The sequence below is a fragment of the Narcine bancroftii genome, chromosome 6 (genome assembly GCF_036971445.1).
Source record: "Narcine bancroftii isolate sNarBan1 chromosome 6, sNarBan1.hap1, whole genome shotgun sequence".
NCBI lineage: Eukaryota > Metazoa > Chordata > Chondrichthyes > Torpediniformes > Narcinidae > Narcine > Narcine bancroftii.
The window spans coordinates 229,406,728-229,422,835 of NC_091474.1; the positions used below are offsets into that span (position 1 = coordinate 229,406,728).

Genomic DNA, 16,108 nt, shown 5'->3' on the forward strand with positions numbered 1-16,108 from the left:
GGAGAAGGCAGAAGAATTGGGTTGAGTAGAAAATACATCAGGTATGATTCTCATGGCATGGAAGACTTGATGGGCTGAATGGCCTCATCTGCTCCGACAACTTAGACATTTAGATGCTTTATTTTTCCTCCTAAAATGGCAATTTTGCTTTTTCCCACATGGTACTTCATTTGCCAGATCTTTGCTCACTGATCTATATTACTCCCTAGCTTCAATATCCTGTCTTCAATTTGGTTTCCTAGCTATCTTCATCTCATCAACAAGTTTATCCAAATCATTTATTGAAATAAAAAAGGTCCAAGCACCAGTCTCTCTGGCACACCACACATTACATTTTGCCAACCAGAAAGACCTGTTTATACGAACTGTGGCTTGCTATTACAAAGGAACCTTCTATCCACAGCACTATTTTATTTCCCATACCATGAGCTTCTATTCTCCAGAACAATATTTGATATTGCAAATTATTAAATGACTTCTGATAATCCAAATACGATACATCCAACAATTTCCCTTTATCTACAGCAATGTTTAACCCACGGCCTCTCATCTCTTCAAATCTCTCTTTCTTTTCAAAACAATTCTGCCATATTTGCAGCAAGCCCCATCATGAAATCACAGAACAAATAGATTGGATCACTGCACTTACCATATCTGGAGTGTCAAGAGTAGGGGAATTTAGAACCAGGGAACATGCTTTAAGGTAAGGGGGAAAGATTTAATGGGGATATGGGCCAAATGCAGCAGGGGAACTAGTGTGAGTGAGACATTTTGATTGGCATGGGCAAGTTGGACCCATGAGTCTGCTCCACACATGGCCTTGCTTCTCCCTCAAAGGACAGATCAGGCCATTTCCGAATATTACCTTGGAATCATAAAACACACATTTGCCTCCTCCTAAATTTATCTCCTTTTGTGATATCCTTAAAATAAAACTCTGCAAGTTGCTCCACACTGAAAATGCCAAATTCGCTGTTTTGGTTCTTTTTTCACCACATTTCTGCAGCTCCTAATCTAGTCATTCAAACTTTTGCCCCATCCAAGCCATCATCCTTCTTCACCTACTGTTTATTTTTATTTCATCTTTCATCTCTTACTAAAGTCTAATGGATGCAAACTTGAACACATCTTACAATATGAGCTTCACCATTTATCGTCAGAATTAGCTGGATTGCAAAATACTAATAGGTTCAATCAGGAACTTGATATTGAATGGGTAGTCTGGAATGCAAAGAAAGCTCATCGTTCAATGACCAAAGCTGCTTGGAAAACATAAGCACAAAGACATTGTTAATGCAGATTTCTGAATACAGTAACAGTAAATTACTATATTTAAGAAAAAAAACTGGCATTTAGTACCTTAAATTCATAAGATTCTTCGATTACTATTTCTAACTTTGTATTTTCTCCAAGCACCGGGCGGCCCATTTCAGCAATCCGCCGCTCTTCCTCATCTTTGCTCGATATTTTATCTTCAGTATTACCTGAAACATAATTATACAACTAGATATCAACAGAAACAAAAACATATTTTAAACAATTACAACCTAGCATATTGCAAGCAATCTTCTCTGCACTTACCATATCTGGAAATGCTGCTATTGTTACCCTAACTTCACTTTTTCTGCTGGGTAATTTTCTTAAAATCTTAGTATTAAGACATTTCGTAACATGGCTTACATCATAGTGCAAAGTTAATGCTACATTTTTCCTCATTACATATCTAATAACAAATCACACAAAAAGATCCAGATCAAGAAAGGTGAAACACTTTTCATGTATTGAGGAATAATTTAGCAATTGACAGCAAAGAATGATAAGCTGTGAAATGGACTAGCTGAACATTATGGAAGATGCTTGCTATGGATGGTAAAATGATAATTGAGAGTCCATAACTAGAAATCTCTAAGGTACTGGTTATTACACTTCATTAACTTGGGTTTGTATTCCAAAAAGCTTTGTTTAGTAAAATACTGCAGGTCAGCACGAGATTTTTTTGAGTGATACAAGGTTCTCTCCTAAATACCAATAAGCAAAGTGATGAATGGACCAACTTATAAATGTAGCTGAAACAGGTTCTTCACTTATTCTACCTAGTTGTTATGCATAGAAGGATGTTCACAGTGAACTACTTCTTCTATCCATTTTTAAACATTTTAAAAATCAGAGAGGCTCTCCTTCATGGGTGTAACAAAAGGGAAGAAAATCACCAGGAAAGGAACATAGAAGAGAATTTTTATATCCAAGTTTAAGAAGAAAACTTTAGCCACTATTTCAATTATATATTTAAACCCAACCACCAAAGATCACGTAAATGACAGAGAATCCAATTTTAGGCTATATGAGTTGTACTTTATTGGCTAGACTTGGTTGACTTGGTAACAAATTGGTTATGAGAGTTGATGATTAGCATCAAGAATGAAATGCAGATCACGAACAATTTTTAAATATTTTGCATAACAGAACAATGTAAAATTTTTAAAAAAATGTTAATTCACCCACGAGATCAATCTTGTCATACTGAATTTGGACCCAGGGATCATTCTTCACCTTGCAGTACAGTTTTGGCACAAACTTCATGAGACCATAAGTCATACGAGCAGAAATAGGCTATTTCGCCCATTAAGTCTGCCCACCATCCAATCATGTGCTGATCCATTTTCCCCACTCGGCCCCTCTGCCTGGCCTTCTCCCCTTTGATGGCCAGATTAATTAGGAACCTCTCAACCTCCTCTTTAAATACACTCAATCACTTTGGCTTCCACAACCACCTGTGGCAACAAACTCCACAGATTTATCACCCTCTGGCTAAAGAAATTCCACACGTCTCTGTTCTAAGTGGACGCTCTTCAATCCTGAAGTTGTGCCCTCTTGTCCAAGACACTCTCACCATGGGAAACAACCTTTCTACATCTTCTCTGCCAGGCCCTTCAATGTTCAAAATGTTTCAATGAGATTCCCCCCATTTTTCTAAATTCCAACAAATACAGGCCAAGAGCAGTCAAATGTTTCTCATATTATCATATTTAAATGTTTCTCATATTATCTGGTTTATTCCTGGAATCACCCTTGTGAACTTCTTCTGAATGTCAGCACATCCCTTCTTCAATGAGGAGCCCAAATTGTTCGCCAAACTTCAAGTGAGGTTCACCAGTGCCTCAACATCATATCTCTACTCTTATATTCTATTCTTCTTGAAATAAATGGTATATGGCTTCACCGCCGATTTAACTTGCAAGTTTACCATCAGGGTATCCTGCACAAGGACTCCCTCCCTGGTCCCTTTGCATCTGGGAATTTTCAATTACCTCTCCATTTAAAAAATAGTCTGCCCATTTATTTCTTCTACCAAAATGCATGACTATACAGTTTCTGATATTGTGTTTCATTTGCCACTTCTCTGTCCATTCTCCTAATATGTCCAAGTCCTGTTACAGCCTCGCTGTTTCCTCAACTCTACCTGCTCTTCCATCTACCTTTGCATCACCTGCAAAGTCATTCATTCCATAATCCAAATTAATGATATGCAACATAAAAAGTAGCAACCCCAACACAACCACTGTGGAACACCACTAGCAACTGGAGGGCCAATCAGAATATGATCCTTGAATTCCGACGCTCTGCTTCCTGCCAATCAGCCAATGCTCTACCAACAATAGTATGTTTCCTGTTATACCATGGGCTCCTATCTTAAGTAAGCTCATGTGCAGCTCCTTGTCAAAGGCCTTCTGTAAATCCAAATACACAACATCCACTGCATCTCCCTCATCCAGTCTGCTTGTCACTCTTCAAAGAATTCTAATAGGTTTTTCAAGCAAGATTTTCTCTTAAGGAAACCGTGCTGACTTCGGCCTATCTTGTCATGTGCCTCAAAGTACAGGTACATGAGCCTTTATCTGGACATCTAAAATCTGGAAAGCTCCAAAATCCGGTTAGTGGGGAGAGAGGCGGCTGGCGCTTGGGGGAGGTGGCCAGGGGACCGGTGCGTGAGGGAGGCGGCCGGTGCGTGGGGGAGGCGGCTGAGGGACCGGCACTTGGGGAAGGCAGCCGAGGGACAGGCGCTTGGGGGAGGCAGCTGAGGGACCGGCGCTTGGGGGAGGCGGCCGAGGGACCAGCGCGTGGGGGAGGCGGCCGGCGCTTGAGCCAGGTGGATAGGCGGCTGAAGGACCGGTGGTTGGGGGAGACAGCCGGGCAACTGGAAGGGGGAGGAGGTGGATACGGCTGCACAATTCAGGTGGGCTTTCCGAAATCCGGAAAATTCCAAAATTCAGAATACACTGTCCCCCCCAAGGTTTCCGGATAAAGGATCGTGTACCTGATCCTTGACAATCAAGTCCAACATCTTCCCAACCACTGACAGCAGTCTATCTGGTCTACAATTTCCTTTCTGGTGCCTCAATCACTTCTTGAATAGTGGGGTGATGCTTGTGAATTTCCAGTCCTCCAGGATCATGCCAGAATCTATTGGTTCCTGAAAGATCATTACCAATCCCTCCACAATCTCCACTGCTACTTCTTTCTGGCCAAGGAGACTGATCTACTCTTAGACCATTTAGCTTTCTGAGCACGCTCTCCCTTGGAATAGTAACTACACTCACTTCCGTTCCCTGATACCCCTGGACATCTGGCACAATTAAACCTGATGCAAAATTCCTCTGCCATCTCTTTATTAGGGTATACAATCATCTGCAATATGACAATTATATTGTATACCTAAATATTTCTTGTGAAAATTACACAAAATATTTTTTTATAAACTGCTAGAAGAATTCAGGCAACATCCATGGAGGAAATTGAACAGTCAATGTTTTGTGTCAAAACCTTGACAAGTTCCTCCAACAGTTACGAGCACATGAAGTCTTTTGTGAATCTCAAAATGTATATTACAAATGTCAGGTATACCAAATTTTATTTCCAAAACGAGAGGGGCTTATAATATTGTGGTATATGGTATAGCAATACATAATTGGTTAACTATTAACTTCAGGGCATCTTTGAAACATGGTAGGGTAGTCTAGGACAAGAGGGCATAACTTCAGGACTTAATGGCACCTGTTTACAACAGAGATGTGGAGAAATTTCTTTAGCCATAGTGTGGTGAACATCTGAAGTTTGTTGTTGGGCATATTTAAGGCAGAGATTGATAGGTATGCAAATAGTCAGGGCATCAAACATTATGGGGAGAAGGCAGGGGAGTGGTGCTAAGTAGGAGAATGGATAAGCTCATGATAGAATAGTGTAGCCAACTCGATGGACTGAATGGCCAACTTCTGCTCCTATATTTATGGCCTTGTGGAAAATTAATGTTCATGGTGGACCTAACAGTTCAGGAATACGGTTCCAGAGGTTAAGCACTGGATTACTAAATAGAAAATATAAGGCAAGCCTTGGTAGAGCGGTTTCATTGGAGTTTTCTAGAATGACAGTTCTAAATTCAGGCTCTGGAGAGCATATGTATAGCCTGTCTGCACTTGGGCAACACTTGGAAAGAAAGCAGGCATCCTGCTGACGAAACAATATTGGCAACCATCACTGAGATTCATGCTCTGGTGCCCCTTCTTGCAGCTTAAAGTGTGATCATTAGCTTTAAATAAATTGGTCAAAGTCCAATTTAAAATATTTAAGTGTGAGAGCATCCAAAATTAATTGATTATTTTGTATAGAAACCAGAAAGAGATGGCTTGCTCAGAGCTTCATCTCTCAGAGCAGAAGATTCAGAATATAACTGAAAACCAATAAATTTGAAGTGGCTGGTAGATCCAATTGGGGTCAGAGTAAAGCTTGAAAAAGAGTTGATGCTAGCCAAGAGTGAAGGGAATATTTCACGAAATACTATCCTCCCCTGTCATTCATTACAGATATCTTAAAATAAGCAGGAATGGCTAAGTTATGGTGGACAAGTACCTACATTTTCCACCAGGAAGGTGGATGGTGGAGATGCTAGTGGGAAGATTATCAAAGTTTACAGGGTGATATGAAACACTTAGAAGAGTGGGATGAAACAGTAGATGGAGTTTAATACTGATAAATGTGAGGTGCTACATTTTGGTAGGACTAATCAAAATAGGACATAAATGTTAAATGGTAGACAACTGAGGAGTGCAGTGGAACAAAGGGATTTAGGAGTCATGGTACATAATTCTCTGAAAGTTGAATCACATGTGGACAGGGTGGTGAAGAAGGCATTTAGTGTGTTGGCTTTCATAAATCAGAGTATAGAACACAGGAGTTGGGGTGTTATGTTGAAATTGTATAAGGCATTAGTGAGGTCAAATTTGGAATATTGTGTGCAGTTTTGGTTGCCGAATTACAGGAAGGATATAAACAGTAGAGAGAGAGTGCAGAGGAGATTTATGAGAATGTTACTGGGGTTTCAGAGTGTGAGTTGCAGAGAATGGTTGAGCAGCTGGGACTTTATTCTCTGGAGCGTAGAAGGTTGAGGGGTGATTTGATAGAGGTATTCAAAATTATAAGGGGGACAGATAGAGTCAATGTGGATAGACTTTTTCTACTGAGAGTGGGGGAGTTTCAAACAAGAGGGCATGGATTGAGAGTAAAAAGGGAAAAGTTTAAGGGAAACATAAGGGGACATTTCTTCATGCAGAGGGTGATGGGGTATGAAATGAACCCAGCAGTGGGGGTAAAAGCAAGATCAATGTTAATGTTCAAGGATAGGTATATGGACGGGAGAGGTGTGAAGGGTTATGGCCCAAATGTGGGTCAGTGGGACTAGGTGGGAGATGATGTTCGGCACAGACTAGTAGGGCCAAACTGGCCTGTTTCTGTGCTGTAAATGGTTATATATGAATACCAGGATAAGGGTCCAAGGAACAATAATGGGTATCACATCAGGAATTAGATTAAAAATTCAACTTGAAATAACTAAATTTTCATTTCTACAGAAATATGCATGAAATGTTTTGTTTACTTCCTTGAATTTTAGGATAAGAGACCCAGGAGTTTAAAATAGTTCAAATGATGCTTTTAATTATGCAAAAGACACTACAAACTACGTGATTTGAATGTATTTCAGAAAGTTACAAGATGTTTAACACCCTTGCATAAATATTCAATGATTTTAATTGAACAAATAAGACACAAATCTAATATTTTCCCTGTGTTGAAAGACTACTTTTGAATTCTGATAAGCAATTTTGTGGCTTGGTCCAATTTAGAATGGATCTTCCCAAAAAAATGTTTTTTAACAATGCTACATGCAAAAATTTCAAAACTGCTTTCTTTAAAGAATAATTTCCTTAGCTTCTAAGCGCACACTGATTTACACCTTGGTTATTTACACTAACAATGTCATTCACTCATTGTTAGTTACATGAAAATTAATTAGCTGAAGTAAGAACCCTAGTAATCAATTCAGAATCAAAATATCATATATTATTGACCTTCTAATGTATTCCATTACATCTAATTTTATAAACTCTGCAGGATTTAAGGTTGTAAAGAAATACATTAACTATCTGACATCTGAAAAGAACCTTAGAGTAAGAATGTGGGACTAGTCCGACTGTTCACCTAGGGAGGATACAGATATAACCAAATGAGCTCTTTCTGTGCAATAACCATTTATACAATGATACAAACCACAACTTCCAGTTGCATATTGTAAAAACAAAATTACTGTGCAGTTTAATTTCGGTTTGATACCAAGGTGGTTCAACAGCCAAATAAATCCAAAAAGCAATCCTTAAAACATCCAGTGCATGGAATGAGGCAGAGAATTGTGAAGTTCATGCTCAATCTAATGTGAATTAAAACACTCCTCTAGTGGCATTAGTCAACTAATAGCTACCAATGTAACAGGATAACAATTACTAAGTGTAATGCAGAATTTTCTATTCACAGCAGAGCATTGTACAAACATAATTATGTTTCATTCTCTTTTGACAGATTATTGTTTCCAATGAGTGCCAAATGAGTCAAAAATGCCTTTTAAGTGCAATTCCTCTTGTGGTAACTGAAGAGCAGTCAGTGATTTACTAAAAGGTGATCATTATACCTGCAATGCAGATGACAGTAGATGGAACTGGATTATCCCTAAATTGAACCTTCCTGTAGAGAGCATGACCTATAAACACAGGAATGATCCATAGGAAGAAATAATTTACCTGTTCAGTTTTTTTGTTGAAATTAAACAATAGAAAAACATTACTTGTTAGTCTCAAACTTTGGGTTAATGAAATAGATTGATATTTTAATTATGCGCTCGGTCTTTGCAAATAAGATACTATAATGCGAGAAGCTTCAAATTATTAAGCTAATTATTAAGTAGCTCGATTTATGGAGCTTTGTTAAAAAGTGCTGTCATGTTGATCAGAGTGTACAGGACATTAATTTTAGAACATTTTAATACTGAAATGTTTTACTTCAAAAATTAAAAATAAAAACACAGTTGTTAAATTGTAAATACTAAGCTTAAATGTTAGAATTTTGATTGAATCTAATAAGCAGCATACCTGTCTTTGTGAAGGGCCCTAATAGAAACAGTAAAAAAAGTTATTGTTCAAATTATTTACATTGTAGCAGAAATTTACATTAAAATGTGTCAAGAAAATTTTTTAAAATCCTATCAAAATGTTCCTTTTGATGGGTAATAATATTCAGTTTACATTTCTTCCCCATCTCACATCAGAAATGGATATTCACACAAATAATACAGGGACCATCTATATCCCCCCCTACCGCCTCAGTCACTGACATTACGTTTTGTGAGTGTTTCAAGCACTTAAAAAAAAAGATTCATTCAGCTGGGAGGAACCAGATGGGAAAAGAAAGAACAGGCAATATTTTCTAAGTGGATTTATTTCAGCCATAAAATAAGAACAGAAAATTGAAAGGCTTGACTGGCAGTTTGACAAGTTGTCTGACATGAATTCAATGAAGGCATCACGACTCTTTCAAAAATTTAGGATTAGTATTTAACATCCATCCAGTTAGGGCTCTACTGACACTCGCTGCAAATTACATAGTACACTTGAATCAGTTTTTTTTTGAAGAGTGAGATATTCAGAGAACCAAATTTGTTCTAAAGAGGATTCAAGTCTTTGAAGATGTGATAAAGATTGTTGGAAGGGGCTCCAAAAGGTCAGCTCAGGGCAATTGAAGTCCCTCTGAAAGTGCAAAGAGGGTGGGAGAAACAGTTCCACGGTATTTTAAGACTAAATTACACTGCAGATTTACAAGATTGGAAGATAACGAAGGTGGACAAGAGTATACAAGAATTTGATCAGGATAAATTAGAAAATGAGAGTTGGGTGAGTGGGACATAACCATCATTATTTCACATTGCTCTGTGCTTTGGATACTTTATGAAGAACAAAAGATTGGATGTTGAAAAGGATATCAAAAGAATTCAAGCAAGGATCTGGACTAGCAATATTATGAAAATATAATACTGGTGGCATAGTTGGCGTAGCAGTTAGCACAATGCTGTTACAGCACCAGTGATTAGGACCGGGGTTTGAACCCTGCACTGTCTGTAACGAGCTTGTCCTTTCTCCCTGTGTCTTCATGGGTTTTCCTTGGGGGCTCTGGTTTCCTCCCACCATTCAAAATGTACCAGGGGTTGTAGGTTAATTGGGTATTAATTGGGCCAAAATGGCCTGTTATAGGGCTGTATGTCTAAATTTAAATTTTAAAAATTAAAATAAGGATTCCTGGAAATGATAAAAAAAAAGTTTAATTTTACAGATCAAGGGCTTGCATTGCAATTTGCTCCCAGTTAGTAGTCATGACTTCAGAATCAGTCCCAGAATCAATAACAGTCTAGTCTTATTCATGACATACATTTTCAGAGACAATGAAAAGTCAATTTGTCTAATCTTTCCTTACCTAACCCAAGAGTGCAATACGTAACACAAAAATGTTCATTCTTGCAAGTGACAAACTCCAGACATAGCTTTAACTGGAAGCCCTGTGTCTCTGTATTAAACTACAAAGTGCATTTATTTACTAAGGCACCTTGAAAGCTTTATTATTGTATTTTATCATCTGTAACATTAAGAATGTTGGAGATAAGCTCTTTAAAATGCAATTTAAGGATTTTCCTTCAAATCTCAACACTCCCGTATAACACAGTACTATTCTCACCATGTTACAGGTAAAGTTAACAACAGAAACAAAAGACAAGGAAGCTTACCTAGCTCATTCAACAACAAGGCTGCAAAGAGAACAAAATATGTAAAGAAAATAAATAACTTAAAGATGGAGCAGAGGGCTAGAAAAAGATAGATTTGTTAATTACCACTTCAATTTCCTGTAGGATTGGTGTTTCATGCAAATTGACCACCAACCATTTTGGCATTGCAGCAAATTCCAGTTAAGTTAGTAGAGGGAAATGTGTAGAAACTTAGTTATAGATAACGCTCTAAAAGCTCCCCAATATGTCAAAAAGCAAGCACTTGTGATCTAGATTTGAATGATGACAGCACAACTATTAAAACTTCCTTTGCATTCTTTCATTGAAAAAAAAATCAATTTTAATGAATTTGATTTCTTTATTTGAAATCATATTTTGAAATTTCTGTTAATTTTAGCAATTTAGTTTTACATTAATCTCAATAGCAGTAAATGCATATTAAGCATAAAATCTTAAATGACTTCATAAATCAGTACAGCATTAAAGACAGTTCAACATTCATCGTGGGGAAAACACAAGGAAATAAAACACCCAACAGTCAAGTATGACAAAGGCTTTAGATAGTAAAGTAAAAGAGGAGAAATTCAGTGTGAGAGTAGGGACACAAACAGAGAAGAAAAGAATTCTCAAAATGTCTTTGTTACTCTCACACCTTTCACTCCTCTTCTGATCCACACAGGTTCACCAAGTGTAATGAAGAAACTGTCTTGCTTTTCATATTCCTCACGGTCAAATATATTAATGGGAATGGTTTTCCTGCAAGAACATAAGACAAAGCAAACAATGGATTGGAGTTGTCCATCACAATCACACATGCTCCAATAAACTAAGTGATGGTTAGTGAGATGTTATGAAGGAAGGGAGCCTGCACCACATTCAGATAATATTAACATGTAATAGGGTACAAACTGCTGTGACATTTTAATTGATTGAATTAACCTGATGTTTAAATTTTATCTGCCTTACCAGCAATAAGGTAGATGACGAAATTCCTCCCCCCGCCCCCCCCCTCCACCCAATGAAGTGCTTCTGCAGAACTTTTCAGTCTCTGATTACAAAATGCACGATGTTCATTTGAAAAGTTGCAAATGCTTACTTGAAACTATAAAAGTCAATTCTGCATCATTTTGGTGAGTCAGTTTTACTCTATTACACCTATCTAAATGTGTGCATCATGTCCTGGGTATTTGATAGCGCCAAGCATTCCTGAGTAGTGGCATTCAGGCCTTAGCTCTCAGCTGGTACCCCACCTTTCTTCTCACTCATCTCCACCAAGCGTGGCTCCCCAATCTCAATGAAGAAGTTCTTGTTTTTTTCATACTCCTCATCATCAATTACTCTGATTTCTAGTGTCTTGCTGAAATAGAGAAGAGAGAGGTGGGAAAAAAAGCAAGAATTAAGAACAAAGAGAACAGGAGACAAAAGACAATTGTAACTCAATTCAAAAGTTTTTTCTTCTCATATTTTTAAGAATTCAAACTTACATCGAGAAAATGGAACCTATTTTCTAACCTACCAACAAGTGAATAGATTTATGATAAATATGCCAATTAGCCCAAACATTTTACTAAAACACATTAAATAAAATGCAAATTGTACTCAACTTGAGCTTTGAAGTTTAGATGCATTTAGAAAGTCAAAAGGAGAATTAGGAAAAAAATGTTCAGAATTAGAAGAACAAGGAATAAGGACAGGAAATGGGAATCATGAACCAGAGCGAAGTAATTGGATTAACAACAGGAACCTGCAGAACAGAAAGGGAGATCAAAAGTCATCATTTGGTCTGAAAGTGGTATAGAAAATAGTCTAAGATTTGGAAATGGCCAAGACAATCGTAGTTGTCTAATTCACAAGTTTTATGACATGGTCATTATAAATCACTAAACCCATTTTAGCTCAACCTGACACAAAATTAAAATTCTCTTGTAATTAAGGGTGTGAATTCAAGTAATTCAACTTTTTTTTAACATACTGTAAGCTATTTTTCTGAAAAAGAAGGCCAAGTATCAAAACTTATTCCAGTTTTGCGTTCATATTTACTACTTTGTTTGAGTTAGAGCTTGCCTTAAATAATTGGATTAATGACACTACTTATTCGGAATTAAATGTCATATCTTATAACATTTTATTTTCAAGTCCAATCAATATACAATAGAGCAATACAAATAGGATAACTTTGGTAATATTTGCAACATAAAAGCTAGAGTTGTTGACCTTGTGCATAAACCACAATATAATAAAGCATACACAAGCAAAAATTACTCTAATCTGAAAATATACTATCAGAATAATTTTAGAAGCTTATCATTTATAAGCTTAAAAGTTTCCCTGTTAAATATTTAACTTTTATATATTGTAATAACTCAGTAACCAGTTGTAACAAATTTACACTATAACTGCAGTCTTGTGATGCCATATACTTCTGATTTTACCTCAGTGGTACCATTTCATTGGGAAAGAAATTTAGTTTTGGTGGCTTGCAAAAAAAAAAATGGTAGCGATATGGTATTCCCACTTCCAAATTCTGTGTTCCTGGAGCACACCACCAAGCTGCTACTGTGTGTCATTAGAGTGTGACAGAGAACATATTTCTCATTCTCTTGTAATTAATGAAACTATCTTAGAAGGTAGTTACAACATCAAGGTTTGATCATGTAACATATCCAGACTGATTAAACCTCATTCCTGCATAAAACATCTGTGTATTTCAATTTTGCCAGACATTTATCTACAAATCAGACATTTATTTTCAAATATGTGACAAATGCTCCCAAAAGTTACTTTTCCAGATTCTGTGCTGAGAATTATTTAAGAACACAAAAGAGAGGGATAAAGAACAAGAGGTTAAAGTTACATCCTGTCCCAAGGGGTTGATCACATGGCTTAAAGCCCAGTGATCGATATCCTCATACAGAACAGTTGGCCCAGGAAACCGGACACTGCTGTGCGACATTTCTACCAGCAGCCTCCGCCCCATCATCCCGGCTGCATGGAGGCACCAGGTTTTCAAGGCCATCCACAACCTAGTGCACCTCGCCATCCGCGCCACGGTCAAAATGGTGGCCAACAGGTTTGACTGGTATGGCCTCCATAAACAGGTCATCCAGTGCACCAAGACCTGCATGAACTGTCACTCCTCCAAAATGCAAGTTCACACCAGAATGGCCACATAGACTTCTGAGCCGGTGCGGCGCAGGTTCAGCCACGTACACATCAACATAGTGGGGCAAGATACCTCTTGACCCTGGTAAACCACTCCATGAGGCAGCTGGAGGCAATGCCATTGGCTGATGCCACCACAGAAACCTGCACCAGGGCACTTGTTGACACATATGTGTCACGATTTGGGGTCCCGGAGCACTTCACCTCGGACAGGTGGGTACAATTCACTTCTGGACTCTGGGCAGCACTAGCTAACTTTCTGGGGACGTAGCTCCACCGTACCACGGCATATCACCCGCAGACCAATAGGTTGGTGGCGGGAAGTTAATCATCCCCAGGAAGCTCCTGGTCCCCGATAAATGCCCAGAAGACCCTGTGGCAACCCTAGAGAACCTGTGGTGATAGATGGCATCCTTGGTCCCACAGCAACCCCCACCACAGCGTCCCAAAGGATCTAAAGACGCCAGTATGTGTTCGTGAGGAGGGGCGCACACAGACCACCAATAAAACACCCTACGAGCGCCCTACAAGGTCGTTAGAGACAATGGTTCCACCTTCATCCTCGACCATGGCAGTAAGGAGGAGACTTTTTACCATTGACTCTCTGAAACCAGCATAACTGGACTGTAACGGGCTGGTATACACTCCACTTCCATGACACAGAGGAAGGCCACCGAAAAATAGAGACAATGGGCCGGTTAGCGACCACGCAGACCTGAGGATGACACTGGCCGACGTCCCAGGTGATCTCCACATGGTGGGAAGATGGGGAACTCTGGCGGGAATGCTGGCCAACCAGAGGCTGATGCTCCAATGATGCGGGGTCCTGACATCAGCGCCAGGGGCCCACATAAGCATAACAGCTAGAGAAATAAATCAGTTTCATTTCCAAGGCTTTGGTGTGCGTGCCGTTCTTCTCCACGCTCGTGTAGTGCATGTGCTACAATTCAATAATATTTTTAAAAGGGAATAAAATTGGGAAGATTAAATTACATGCTGCTATAGGCAGCTATAGGGAGTGAAACTATAGTTTACAGCTTGCGACTTCTGGAAAACTTCTGGAATTGCTTAGCAATTCCGGACAAAACTGATAATTTATCAAAATAGATTAAATAATAGGTTAAATTTCATAAATTTAGAAAAAGGACACAGGACAAAATGCTGATATTATTTTGCAGTTTTTGCTTCAATCTGTGAAGCCAAAGTCAAAATTGGAAGAAAAGGAGGAAAAAAAGCTTTAGATTTATAGAAGTAGACTAATTCCATACATTATGAAGTGCTGTGTAGCATAAATATAACTTTTTTCAGGGTCCAATAATGGACTCTGTACATTGTACAAGGATAAAGGCTGAGGAAGACATTCAAATGGTAAAGGATGCAGTGCAGTGGTTCTCAACTTTTCACCCACAGACCACCTTTGCTCTTTCTTTACTCACCACAGACCTCCACCAATGACAAACCCACAGATCATTAGTTTAAAAACAGGGGCAGTGCACTGTTAAATTTGAGTGCCTTCACAGAGCGCTGCCAGGATTTTAGTTTAGAAGGAAAATCTTTTGAGATGCTTTTTTTTGGGTCAAAATTACAACCTTGCTTGACACACGACTCACTTAATATTTCAGTTTAACCAGGTAGCTTTTAAAAATAACCCTTTCTACTGCTTTTCCCCATTATCCTGCCAACTTCTAAAAAGAACTAAGTGCATCATGGATGCAACAGGATATGCTTTCACCTCCATTTTAGTTGTTTCTCTAACACTTCATTAAAGGTCCAAACATTCATTGGACTTGTTTTGGTCGTACCATTTTAAATTTATAACATTTGCTACTGGCCCTCCTTCTATGGAAACACCTGTCCTGTAATACTGAAATTATTTCAATACTTCAATAAATTGAAACCAAGTATTATTTAGCCATCATCTTCAACATTCATCTCAGCTTGATGTTGATTGGACAGTGTAGTCTATTAGAGTTAAAAAAGTTGGACTAATTTGTATTTCTCTTGACTTTTCCAACAATTTCTCAATGATAGCAACACTTCTCTGCAAAAAGCTGCCGAAAAAATAATTTGGTCAGATCTTTGTACTGTATATTTGTTCTAAACAACTTATTTGTATATCCTTTACATTTAATAATAAAATGACAAAGTCTTAGCCAACACTACAGATTAGAAATAACACCAAGCCCAATCGAAATAAGCTTTCAAGGCCCTAGAATACATGACTATTTCTGATGTGCTACACATTCCGTTCCAAAATAATGTGCTGACCGGCTGTATCAAGGTCTGGTAATGGGGACATCAATATCGCACAAGCCTAAAGGCCTGCACAGCCCAGGACATCGCAGGGAAAGCCCTCCCCACCATCAAGAACATCTACAGGGAATGGTGCTATTGGAGAGCAGTATTAATCGTCACCACCCACTCTGTTCTCTTTACTACCATCAGGAAAGAGGCATAGGTGCCACAAGACTCATGCCACCAGGTCCAGGAACAGCTGCTACACCTCTACCATCAGACTCCTCAACAACAAACAATGAGGGACTCATTTAAGGACTCATACTTTTGCACTTTATTGCTTTTTCCCTCTCTGTGTTGCACAGTTGTTTACATATCTTTATTTGTTTACATGTCTACATTGTGCATTTTTTTGCACTAGCAATAAGTGGTAATCTTGCCTTGCCCGTGGGTAAAAGAATCTCAGGGTTGTATATAATGTCAAGTATGTGCTCTAATAATAAATCTGCAATCTGAAATAATTCAAATAATGAACCTCAATATTTGACAAGACAAGAT

General features: G+C 38.4%; 1 protein-coding gene across 5 annotated transcripts in view; it reads right to left on the reverse strand.

Moving 5' to 3' along the window:
- slc8a1b (solute carrier family 8 member 1b) overlaps nt 1–16,108 on the reverse strand; it is a 269,087-nt gene that overhangs the window by 54,629 nt on the left and 198,350 nt on the right. For 2 of the 5 annotated variants that reach the window (XM_069887648.1, XM_069887652.1), the window contains 5 exons: nt 10,806–10,909; nt 10,154–10,174; nt 8,472–8,489; nt 8,015–8,083; nt 1,360–1,484 (listed from right to left, as the gene is read on the reverse strand). In XM_069887648.1, the coding sequence (XP_069743749.1) occupies nt 1,360–1,484; nt 8,015–8,083; nt 8,472–8,489; nt 10,154–10,174; nt 10,806–10,909 (337 nt within the window). Of the gene's footprint in view, nt 1–1,359; nt 1,485–8,014; nt 8,084–8,471; nt 8,490–10,153; nt 10,175–10,805; nt 10,910–11,403; nt 11,511–16,108 lie in introns of all 5 variants that reach the window. The other 3 variants (XM_069887653.1, XM_069887649.1, XM_069887651.1) reach the window with 3 other exon arrangements.